The sequence below is a fragment of the Uloborus diversus genome, chromosome 1, assembly GCF_026930045.1.
Source record: "Uloborus diversus isolate 005 chromosome 1, Udiv.v.3.1, whole genome shotgun sequence".
Taxonomy (NCBI): Eukaryota; Metazoa; Arthropoda; class Arachnida; order Araneae; family Uloboridae; genus Uloborus; species Uloborus diversus.
Genome location: NC_072731.1, coordinates 252,511,206 through 252,524,524, shown reverse-complemented (window position 1 = coordinate 252,524,524; position 13,319 = coordinate 252,511,206). Strand labels below are relative to the sequence as shown.

General features: G+C 34.6%; 1 protein-coding gene across 1 annotated transcript in view; it reads right to left on the bottom strand.

Annotated features, from left to right (window-relative positions):
* Positions 1-5,507: 5,507 nt before the first annotated feature.
* LOC129220005 (nose resistant to fluoxetine protein 6-like) overlaps positions 5,508-13,319 on the bottom strand; it is a 58,565-nt gene continuing 50,753 nt past the window's right edge. The window contains exons 14-16 of the mRNA XM_054854335.1: positions 10,153-10,339; positions 7,621-7,763; positions 5,508-6,221 (exon numbers count right to left, since the gene is read on the bottom strand). Coding sequence (XP_054710310.1) covers positions 5,988-6,221; positions 7,621-7,763; positions 10,153-10,339 — 564 coding nt within the window. The 3' untranslated portion in view covers positions 5,508-5,987. The remainder of the gene's footprint in view (positions 6,222-7,620; positions 7,764-10,152; positions 10,340-13,319) is intronic.

The following is a 13,319-nucleotide window of genomic DNA, read 5'->3' as shown; positions in this document are numbered from 1 at the left end:
AAATGTATACATATAAATTAAGATGTTTGCCGCTATTGCACAGATGTATTTCCGTGGACAATGGTAGAACCTCGAGCTGAAATTCGGATTTTGAGCAATTTTTCGGTGTTTTAGGGAGGTTTTTGCCTTTTGAACTTTGGAAAATGATTGAAAACTTGTAGATTGGAATTAAAATATGTATTTGTTCTTGCGCAGGAGATGTGTGAAGACCGTTAAAACCCATTTTTTCAACGGAAAAAACCTGAAAAATAATGTTTTTAATGACTTATACGGTGGAAAAAAATAATAAAATACCATTAACTTTCTAACAACTTTAACAATATTTGTAAGAAGTAGATGCAACTGGGTAAATCTTTTTCTAAACCTCCTGCAACTTTTAATTCCTCTTCATCTTCCGCAATGAGAGCCATGTAAGTGAGCCTTAATGAATGGAGTCTTCACTCTCTCTCTTTATCCGTTGCCGAGATTTCCAGGTTTCTTCTTTTGTTTTTCCTGCTTAGAGTCTTACTTTTAGCTATTCTTTACTTTTTCCAAATCTCTCTGGCGGATTTTTTTCAAGTTGTTATGCTGGGCCAAAATAGGTCGTAAGTTTTAGGTTAAGGTACATGTTGCCGTTGTCAAATAAAAAAAAATGAACAGAAATGAGACGAACAATTATACTACGGCATAGAGTATTAAATAGTGCTCGTAAATAGGTACTTAAAAAACTCTTAGCAGATGTACAGTCACTCAAAATAATAGCCGAACAAAAATACCATTGCATGGTGTTTGATAACTGGATTAGTTCCTATTTTTCACTAAAAATAAATCAGGTGAACTATATTTTTGGGTATTATTTCACCCCCGTCCCCTTTCAGTTCATGACATTCTCAGTAATCATCATCTCTTAACAGCATTTTTTCCCTTCAATTCAGTAAATTATAAAATTTCTTTATAACGAGGCTACATAGGAACTGAAGTTTACAGCAAAAAAAAAAAAAAAAAACTCTTGTAAAAGGAACAACATGAAATCAAGCGGTTGAACTTGTACCCATTAGTTTTTGGAGTACTCCCCAAGAAGTGAAACAAAATTTGGCTAAGGTGCTGATTCAATGCTTCATCGTCAAGCATTCATAAAGAAAAATATAGAAGACAGTTTCGTGATGACCACGACATACTAGTTTTTTTTTTTTTTTTTTTGAGTATATTTGGAAAGGAGGGGTGAAATAATACCCAAAAATATAGTTCACCTGATTTATTTTTAGTGAAAAATAGGAACTAATTCAGTTATCAAACACCATGCAATGGTATTTTTGTTCGGCTATTATTTTTAGTGACTGTAGAACTGCTTCTACATGGAGACGTTTGAGAGGTTATGAAGGCACATGTTAGCACAAGGAATGCAGAACCACTAGTGTTTTTTTCTTTAGAAGAGCTAGAGAACTGTTTATTTGAGAGGTTGGGGATGCTCTAGTTTAATTTGTCAAAATATGTTGAAAACGTTGCATCCTGAAGGTTGACAGAGGACGTTGTATCTTTTTATGCATTAGGGTCAAAGAAGGGCCCTAAGGTCAAAGTAGCCCGCGTTTACGGTATTAAAAAAAAGCTCTTTGAAGAGCACCCCTTTCTTGGGTTCCAAACAAACTTGTACCAACTTGCACAGATATAGATGCTGAGGAGCTCTTAAGATGTGCAAAATGGCAGTTTGTAAAGTTGTTGAAAAGTCGCTTTCAAATTCGTGGTGTCTTGTAATATATTATGCTTTTTAGCTCCGTGCTTGAATTAAGTTGAGCCTTGAACTGTTCTCTAAAGAAGTAGAAACCTTTATCTCTGCTGTTCTAATTAACTTGGAAAATTGGAACGAGCTTCATTTGATGCCTTTAAAAAAACTGCAAATTTTCTAAATAATAGCATTTTTGTTTTGTTTTTACTCAGACTGTTTTGACAGAAAAAAAGATTACAAAAAACTATGTTGTACATAACTATTAGTGCATACTACTACTTTTTGTGCATGTTATCACCAAAAATTAAGATTTATTAGCAAAAATCTTTAAAAATGCAAGAATAGAAAGGCAGTTCGGGTTTTTAGACAGATGTGAAAACTACAATTTTTAGTGCATATTTGTTTAATTTTTAGAGTCCATTTTAGAAATTTTTCGAACATATATCTTTTTAATTTTTAGTACTCATTTTAGAAATGTTCAGTACACATTTTTACTTTCTTCTATATCTAATATATAGAAGAAAGTATTGGATTCGTGCAAATTTTCGAATTTCGAATTTTGACGGATTCGAACGTTTTGAGGTGTGCTGAGTTCATTTCGACTATTTTTGGAAAATGTCTGTCTGTCTGTCTGTGTGTGTGTGTATGTGTGTGTGTGTGTATGTGTCTGTGTGTGACCAGTTTTTTGTGGCCGCTCTACAGCAAAAACTACCGCATAAAATCGAACGAAATTTGGTACACATATGTGCCCCTATGTGAACTTGTGCCCATTGGTTTTTGGCGCGAATTCCTCCAAGGGGGGTGGAGCAATGGGACGTTTTTTGAGTTACGCGTGATTGCTATTCCTCAGGAAGTCTTTGGCGGAATCAAACAAAATTTGGTCCATATGTTGCCAGTAACAGGAACAGGTGCTGATTCAATTTTGGTGTCAATAACTCAAACGGGGGTTGAGCTATGGAACGTTTTTCGTCGTCAATTGTGACTGCTGTATCTCAAGAAATAATGAACGGAATGAAAGAAAAATTTATCGGCAAGTAGTCCTTAGTGGGTATAAGAGCTGATTTTATTTTGGTGTCAACAGCTAAAAAGGGGGTGGCGCAATCGCCCGTTCTTTTTTTCCATTGTGAGTGCCCTATCTCAAGAAGTAATGCTACGTTCTGGTTGAAATTTGGAATATATGTGAATCCATATGTAAACAGGCTTTGGTTCAATTTTGACGCCAATCGCTCCAAGAGGTGTTGATTTTTTTTTAAATAAAAATAGCTCTATTAGTGTAACAATAAGAAAGATAAATCGTAATAGATTGTCGTCTGCGTATTTCTCGTGATTTTAATTGCATGGAAATGATCGGAAATATTATCTCAATGATTTAAAATTTTTAACTGTTGCCATCTTATGTTTGTTAACAAATAAAATATTTGTAATTAATTCAAGCAAGGCTTTTAAAATAACTTTCAATTTTCGCTCTTTGCTTTGCTTTTGCAATAATTCAGACATTGGGATGGTCGTCATATTTTTGCATGTGTAATTTTGTTTTCATTGGGAATATTGCTTCCTCGTCAAGCATGGGGAGGGATCAGAAAAAAAAGAAAAATATAGAAGAAAGTTTCGTGATGGCCACAACATACTAGTTTAATTTAGAAATTCTTATTGCATTTTAGAAATTTTAAGTGTATATTTGCATTTATATCTTGATTGTGCATAATATGATCCTAGCTCCACTGATAATAATAGCAAAACCAAAACTGTAGTTAGAAAATATAAACTCTATGAATAATAACATTTTCTTCTAGGGATTTTTCCATCCACAAAATTTTGCACTGAACAGGAAAGCAAACGCGTTACAAAAAACTTTATTCACACACATCATTTCATTTACAACAATAACAAAATATTACAAAAAGCTAACATTTGCCAGAAAGACATTTTAAAAACAAGTACAAAAGTCTTTGAGAATACCATGTAAATTTAAGTACAACAAAATTCAATATAATAAATAGTCTTCATTGTTTTATGATTTTTGTTTTTAAATTTCTGTTATCTGACATTACGACACAATGATGAGACCCTTATTCAACTGAAAGAAAATACACCGAAACTATTGTAAGATCTGAAAAATTAAGATGTAATAAAAATCCATTTGAAATGAATTTTAGTCTGGTTTTAAGCTATCCTGCAAATTGAGGATCGCTTCAAGCCACGTCGGCTTTGTGATGCAAAATAAATTGTTTGAATACAAATAGCGCAAATCTAATGCATCAAAATAAAATATTTACATTTTTCCTTCCCCCTCCCTTTGCACCAAAACACCTTTACAAGGTTTCTATCATTTATAATATGCTGCACGTAGAACATTATAAACTTTACCAATAATAAAGCTTGAAGTCTATGTCTGGATCTCTGTTATATGCCTCTTGCTTTCTGTTAAAGTTTTTGAGAGGGTTTCTACTAAGAATTTACTTTCAGAGAAAAATCGTGGGGTGAAAAAATGTTGGGTAAAACCGATTTCTCGGGCACAATCATTTTTCAAGTTGAGCAGGGAAATTTGCGACCGGTATTTTTCCAAGCAAAAGCGAGGATATGCGAGTTATAAATGCAATTTGTGAATGGAACTCAGGATAAATATACCAACATCAATGTGATCCAACCCTCGGCCTGCGGTTCACCTATTAATTTTCATGGGCTCTTGCTCGTCTGATTTTTAAAAAAAAAGAAAAAGAAAACACTTTAATTTAACGTTTTGAAAAATATCTTTTACTCTTTTTGCAACTTTAAGTTTCAACATAGTACTACTTAAGATTTCTGAAAACTTCACGTCAGCACCAGACCTCACAATCTTTGTTTCCCTTATAACGGTCATTCAAGAACTTACAGTGGACATTGGTAAACTGGTATCACGAAAGCAGTTTCAAACATCACATTAATTTCTCGACTGTAAAAACATATTTTATTAAACTACAGTTACAGCAAAACTAACCCTTTAGCGTCGTGATGCTGTAATTAGAGTCGGCGTAGTCTTCGCAATGCTGCCAGGTTAGGTTTGCCACAAGTGTGTTTCCACGACAGTTTCCGAATAAAACAATATGTAATTATTTATGCAATGCATCAGGCTATTCACATTCGTACGTGAGAGTTCGATTGGCCCTCGGATAACTAAAATCTAGATACAGTTGATTATCTGTATAACGACGCTCTATTGAACGACTCTCTATTTCAAGTCGACTTTTTACGGTCTCGGATGCTCCAATGTAGTTGTAGAAGTATTCTACTTAAGGACGACTTTTTTGTCGTCCCTTGAAAGTCTTTAAGGGGTCTAAGGACCCTTAACCTTCAATTTTTTCGATCTTCTGGAAAAAATATATGTTATGCATAATTTAATTCTGAACAATTTGATACCATATTACCATACGTAAAAAACTTTTCAAGTTATCGTGAAAATGCGTAAACTTTCCATACAGAAATTAATGTTTTCAGCAGCTGTTTAATCCTTTTTTTTTTTTTTCAGGTGCCGGTTTCTCGTTTTGCGTGCATGATATTTTAGAAAGTTTTTTATGTACTTCCGTAAAACTTTTCATGCATGTTTGTTTGATTAATGTTTATGATCTGAACCTAAATTTTAACTAAAAATGTAAGTTAATATTTAAAAAAGATATTTTCACCCAAGATTTTGGAAAATTTTGATATTAACTTATAAAATTTCAAAAAATAAATAAATAAATAAATAAATAAATAAATTTAAAAAAAATTAAAAAGCTAAACAAAATTAGGTTTAGATCATAAAAGTAAATCAGACAAACATGCACAAAAAGTTTTACGGAAATATATAAAAAACTTTCTGAAATATCATGCACGCAAAACGAGAAATCTGAGAAAACGCAACTTGAGAAAAAGAGGCTTAAACAGATGCTGTTAACACAAATCTCTATGGGGAAAGTATACACATTTTTTCGATAACTTGAAAAGTTTTTTTGCGTATGGTAATATATAAGGTATCAAATTGTTCAGACTTAAAATAGGCATAACATATATTTTTTTCCAAAAAGTCAAACATTTTGAAGGTTAAATGTCCTTAGACCCCTTAAATAGGCTGTATGAATCAACTGTATGAGATTGGTAGATACTGGCAGACGTGATTGGCAGATATTGGTAGACGTGATTGGTATTTCAATGACCAACATCACTGAAGATAAAGATTCAAATGATTCAATTATTTTATGAAACAACAGTTTAAATTATCGGTCGCACTTTTTACTTCAGTGCGAACAGTCTTCGTTTCAGCATGCATTTACAAATGACTGACAACCCCGTTCACGGGCACAGGGTTGAAATGATTCTCTTCGGAATTTTTTCGAACAGCTCCATTCGCCGAAGTACTTCGCCGGTTGGCATTGACATCTTCTTCTTTAGTAAAGGATTTGAAAGCAAGCTTTTCCAAGGACAAAAATGGCGCTTCTACCAGCATGCTTGCGACAAAAGAGCAGCCGTAAGTGACCAATAGATGCCCACAGAACATCCATATCTGAAAACAAGACGGAGTATAATATTAAAAAGTAAAAAAATTTAAAAATTAATTTAAATTTTGACATTTTGAATTCAAATTATGTTTTTCGCAATCACGAGTGTGTGTATGTAGACGTGTGTGTTTGTGTGCAGGAGGAATGTGTATGTGCGTAGGGGGTATGTGTATGTGTGTGTAGGCATATGTTTGTGTCTGTGTGCAGGCATAAATGTATGTTTTTGTGTGTATGTGTAGGTGTCTGTGTGTGTGTAGTTGTGTATGTATGCGCGTGTGTGTAGGACATGGATGCAACCTGGAGACGGCTTTTGCTATAGGAGCAGCATCGTGAGGACCCGGTCGACGGTGATGGTGCGGAGGGTGGCGGTGGAAAAATAAAATGATAGCACGCCAAAAACAGTCAAATGAAAGCAAAAAGCAATCGTGATTGCTCAGAAATAGCCCCGACCAGAAAGCCGACCTCATGTTAAAATGTAACTACGCGGGTCAGAACATATTTGAAATCATCATATATATAGAATAGCGAATTCACTGATCGAGTAACGCTCCTGACGTCACCAGCAATGAAACTCGCTCCACGGAATGATAATTTGATAGCATTTTTTTTGGTAATGTTTGACAAGCAGGGAAATGCTTTGTTTTGACAAGGCTGAACTGGATCCGGTAACGTAACTGTTTTACTGGTAAGACTCATTTCAGGAGAATGAAGAAACGAAAAAGTGATCAACAATGAAAGCTATCTAATGGAATTTGGGGTTCATCAACTGGAGTCAGGGTTAAAATGTCAACTATCAAAATATCACCAAACAGGCAATTGCTTCGTTCAAATGCAGAAGCAGCTTTCACCCGTCATATCTTGACGGGCGACTTTCTAGTATAAAATCATTTAGCCACATTTCAAAATTTCAACAAGCCTAGAAGAAAGGATTTCCGATAAGCTTGTTTGGAGATTTTTCTGAAACAGATAGAAAAGGAAGTGCCGTACTAGGGCTGTACTAGTGGAGGCTGAACTGGATCCAGCAGAGAACAGTTCTCTCGCAACTTCTGGTTGTGTTGGGGAGCTTTTTGCACTAATGAAGAGGCTCTATTGTAGCCTTGAATAGCTATATGCTGTATTTTCGCCAATATTTGTGCTTTATTTACGTTGTTTTTTCACCTAAATCATATTGTAGCACAAAGCTTATATGATAATTTTTCATTTAACAGTTGACTTGATTGAAATTTTGGCAAAATACAGTAACACCATCCAAAATCAACGACACCATCAAATCAACCACTAAGTTGAGAACCAATTTTAAAACGCTTGTGGAAATAAGTCTGCTACCTGGGGGCTCAAGAGTATGATCAGCACACAGAAAAAGGAAGAAAAGCTTTCGAAAGAAAAGAAAAAGTTTATACGTACAGCAAACGGGTGCTGAGTTTGAAGTCTCATGCGCAGGCTGCCAACACCTGCCACCTGAACGATTGGATGTATCAAGTATGCAGCATAAGTCAACCTCCCGAGTGGGATCCAACATTTCCAGCTCAATATATAGTTGACCACACCTGAGAAAAAGAAAGAAAATTAAGAGACATTTTATTAAATACTAGTGGTGCCCACAACTCTTTGCCCGTCAGTAGAAAATGAAAAGGTCATTTGGTTCGCATGCATATTTTCAAATAATGGATGACGAATTTCTCGACAATTTGCTGTGTTCATTTGCCCGCCAATGTTACTTTTCCACGTTATGATAATTTCGTAGTTTTCTCTTCCACTTTATGATAATTCGCTCCGGAAAATTTTCTTAAAAAGAGCAAAATTGAATTTTTGAAAAACCGCTTCGAGGTGCACACCTCCATGCTACCAACTAACTTTGTGCCAAATTTTATGAAAATCGGGGGACCGGTCTAGGCGCTGTGCGCGTCAGAGAGATACAGACACCCAGACAGACAGAGAGCCAGATATCCAGACAAAGAGACTTGCCGCTTTATTATTAGTAAAGAAGCAACGACATTGAACTCCCACACACACACAAGGGCAAGTCAGATTTCACTGATGAGGGAGCGGTACAGACTTGACTTTCCAAAAGAATAAAACACCGAAACATGGTTTTTGTATACATAGAAAGGAGAAGAATCCGATGGGGGGGGGGGGGGTGATATAATCCCTTATTTATGTAATACACTCTTATTTATGTATAATTTATAATGTTTCCAGTCTTAAATCACGCAGTGAACTTTTATGTCTTCTTTTTTTCTATAAGGTACTAAATAATTTAATTTGACTGCTCTGATATTTTGAATTTTATCCACTTTTCTGTCCCAAATAGTACTCTTAGGAGTCGTTCTTGTTTTAAATTTTTTTTTTTACCAGACTTAACTATGGTGATAATTTTTGTCTTTTTAAATTTTACAAATTTCTGAATTTCATTGTCTTCGCGTCATTTTACAATTTTAACTCTATATGTTTTATTATTTTTAATGCATAATTTGTTTTAACTGCTATTTTTATAATATTTTTGCCACTGTAACTGGACAACGAATAACAGAAACTTACAAGTTTAAATTTAGTCAAGTTAATCGCAAATTTCAATCCAAAGGGCTAATAATAAAAATCAAACACAAACCTATCCTGCTGAAGAGAAAATGATGTTATTATTGGAAAAGTATCATCTTTTAGAGAAAAATTACAACTAGCGAAAAATCTTTAAAAAAAAATTATAATTATGCTACACACAATACACAAGAAACACACACACAAAAGATGTTTTTGAAAAATAACACGCAAGAGATCGAATTATTTGAAGATGAAGGACTTCTAGACAATTGGAGGAGGTGTATCGCGCGTTGTTAACAGTACCACCGACCTGCATGAATTCAAAAAGAGTATTTTCCACTGTATTAAAGTTGAGCACTAAATAAGTTCAGACTTAGTGACAATTCAATAGATGCATTACGTTTTTTTACTATTATTGATTTCCATTAAAATATTTGTTCATTCATTTTATATTTGTTCGCAATACGTTTTCACAAATAACACAATTTTTGTTCAAAATTATGAAATGTGGCAAAGAAAAAATATGGGTTTTAAAGCATTTTTTGAGAAATTTCAAATACCGGTATCAATACCAGTGTTCTGCTATCACGTTTTAAAAATACCGAAAACCGGTATTGAATTTTCGGTCCGGTATTGCAATCCGTAATTGTAATACATGACACTGCAATATCAAATAACGGTGCGTTGTTAATTTGTTTTTTCTCTCTAATCGTTTTTTTCACGTTCTATATATGTATGTGGCACTTTCAGCGATTCGTCGTGGAAAAAAGAGGTTAGAGACTTTCACCAAACGATGAGACAGTGCATGAAAAGAAAAGGAACCTGTTATAATATTTCCATATTATTCAGTTGAAACTAAGCCAAAAACCAAAAAAAAAAAAAAAAAATAATAATAATAATAATAATAATAATTTGAATTTGACATCTTGAATTCAAATTATGTTTTTCGCAATCACGAGTGTGTGTGTGTGTGTTGTGTGTGTGTTTGTTTCTGTGTGCAGGCATGAGTTTGTGTATGTGTGTGTGTGCGTGTTTATAAGTGTGTGTTTGCATGTGTGTGTCGGTGTAGGTGTGTTTGTGTGTATGTGTTTGTGTATGTATAGGTGTCTGTATGTATGCGTGTGTGTGTATGTGTGTGTAGGTGTATGTGTGTGTAGGTGTACGTGTGTGTGTGTGTAGGTGCACGTGTGTGTGTGTGCGTGTGTAGGTGTAAAGGTAGGCAAGTAAGTGACGCAACGCGGATACTGTTTTCGCTAGAGGAGCAGCATCGTAAGGAGCCCGTCGACGGTGATGCTGCGGAGGATGGCGGTGGGAAAATAAAATCAAAGGACATAAAAACAGTCAAGTGAGAACAATAAGCAATCGTGATTGTTAAAAAAAAGGAAAAGTAATTTGTACCTCCTTGACCGTTAACACAGTTGACGACGACCCACGCAACACCAGATGCCCAAGCCACCCGGTGCAGTCCGCTGTAGAGCAGGGTTTCCACCATTTCGGGATCTCGGCCAGAATTCCATTCATACACGCCGTAGAGAACGGACATGTTGCATGCAATGGCGGCGCACCATCCGATTATTCGAGTTGGCTGGGGAAAGAAAAAGAACGACAGTTAACGGCAGCATAGTTTCAAAGTACTAATACCAAGTCAAATCTCTAGGTGCGGGCGGCGAGTGATCTCAGGGTAAACAAGCAACGATGAAATTAAAAATTTTAAAAGTCCCCGGCTGAGTCGCAACTGTCGAATTAAGAAGGAAAATTAAAAATCCCTTTAAAAGCCTTATATTATTAAAAACCAATGTCAAGTATTTTATTTGCTATTAAATCGAAACTGGCAACAGATAAAATTTTTAAATCATTGCGTTTTATTTCCTTGTCAGCCAACAATGAATTCGGTTATCAATCGCGTGAATAAAGGCTGAGCCGTTATTAAAATCTGCTTTACTAAAACGTTATAATTCGAATACTATGAAGCATGGAAGTTCCAAACACCCATACACTCAAAAAACATTATAATATGTTATTATTGCTTTTAAGTTTTTGCAGTCAAAATTTATGGTGTCGCGACCAAACGGCACGACCTTGAGGGTCACGGATTTGAACAATATTCCATCTATAGGTCCATTCCCACTAGATATTATGAGCACAGGTAAAGCGGTTTGACTGCATGGGCCCTAGTTTCTCAGCAACGAGGGTTCAAAGTTGCTAGTTTGGCCCCAGAAATGCAATGGCGTTTCCATTGAAATTTCAGAATTCGACACTATGTTCGATCTCTTAACACCTTTTTCATCTTTTGTTACTTAATTCAGCATAAGAGAGAACACGTCTTTATTTAGGGTATTATCTAAGTTATTTTGAAAGTCGAAACGATCTTGTAATTTTGTTCTTTTGTGTGCCACCCCCCCCCCCCCCCCGCGCAATAAATCAGAGTTTTTTCTCTTCTCCCATTTTTTGCTTATCAATGTGGGGTATCTTTGATAGTCGACAATAAATATCCAGTTAAAGTAAATGTTTTTATTAGAAAGCGATAAATACCTGTTACCTGCAGACGATTAATATAAAACGAAAGTACCTTAGTTTCATTTGCAAACGATAAATGTCCTGTTACTATGTTAATTTTGGCATTCAATTTTTTTAAATTTAAAGTAGTAGCCAATTTGAATTTGATAACTGCTTATTAAAAATTAGTATTCAACGTAATTAATTCAAAGATAAGCATGAATACAGCTCATTCTGTAGTATAATAGCAGAAAAAGCGATAAAAATGGTAATTTTAAAGGAAACCCCATTGCATTTCTGGATCCAAGTTATCAACTTTGGACCCCCCGTTGCAGCCTAACTAGCGCCTATGCAGCAAACCGCTAAACCTTGGCTCATGCCTAGTTAAAATTGACCTATATCTAGAATTTTGTCCAAATCCGTGACCCTCAAGGCTGTGCCGTTTGGTAGTAAGATTTTAAACTTTTCATCAAAATTGTGAAATTTTAATGAAATGCTACAATTGATTGTTTATTCACCACAGCGCACATTATTATGCAGAACTTATTGTCAGTATTGTGGCACGAAAAACAATTAAATTACCAAGTGCGTTGATTTGATAATGGGCTTGTTTCCTTCAGTGAAAAGTACAACTTTTAGTCACTGAAATTGATGGAAAAAGCAAATAAATAAATAAATGAATAAATAAATAAAAATAAAAAAATAATAAAAAAATAACACGGACCCAGAAAATACTTTAATTTTCCCAACAGTTATTTTTCAATTAATTTTTTAAACTGTCCATTTTTTCAAACAAGTTGTGGTCTTTATGACGTCACAAATGATGTACTTTTGCCGCATGTGTCTGCCGCGATTCCACGCTATGGTAATCAAGAAGCGAATAAAAAAATGCGCTCTACGTTTGCTATTAACCATATCGTTGCCAGTACACGTGAGTAAAGAAGCAAATTAAATATTATGTCCTGCGAGTGTCAACGCTGAATGGCATTTCATCATTTGTGATGTCATCGACAGAAACGTAAACAACGAAAGCGAGCCGATTAAAGTAATTTTAAAAACATTAAACTTAGTCAAATAATTTTAAAAATGGTCAGATCCTTATGTTTTTAAGCATGCTCTTACAGAAAAAAATACTTTTGAAATTTTGGAAACGACCCCATTGAGGCAGTGAGAAGCGAAAGGAAATTTGTGATAAAACTTAAAATACGGGATAACCAGTATAAATTGAAAGTGAACCTCCTCTCTGTCTTTGGGCTAAAGATGGTACTAGTAGTCCTGGTAGGTGCTGCTATACAGCATGATTTAGGGAAAAAAGTCAATAACAGCCTACCTAGGATCTGAACATTAAATGCGTTTTTCTCGCAACTTCAAATAGTCCTCTAACATCCCTTTGCTTCTAACTGCCTTAATGGGGTTGTTTCCTTTAGTCAAAAGTAGTACATTTTGTCACTGAAATCGACAGAATAAGCAGAAAAAATAATATGGATCCAGAAAATACTTCAATTTTCCCAACAGTTATTATTTAATTAATTTTTTTTAAATGTCCGATTTTGAAACAAGGCGTGGTCTTTACGACGTCACAAATGATGCTCTTTGGCGCATCTTTCTACCGCGTTTCCACGATATGATAATCAAGAAGCGAATTAAAATTGAGCTCTACGCTTGCTACCAACCCTATCGTTGCCAATACACTTGAGTAAAGATGCGAATTAAATATTTTGTTCTGTGAATGGCAACACTGAATGGCATTTCATCATTTGTGCTGTCATCGGCGGAATTATAAACAATGTAAGCACACCAATTTAAGTATTTTTTTTTTTAATATTAAACTTAAACAAATTATTTAAAAAATGATCAGATCCTGTGTTATTAAGCATGCTCTTTCAAAAAAATATACTTTTAAAATTTTGGAAACGACCCCATGCTATTTAGATTAAAAATTTTAAGTTAATAAATCTTCTCATTTTTTTTTCTTTTTCTCTTTCTTTATTTCTCATTTGTTTATGTTTTTAGAAATTTTTCTTTGATTCATTGAAAATCTCATTCAAGAAAAAGAAAAAGAAAAACAC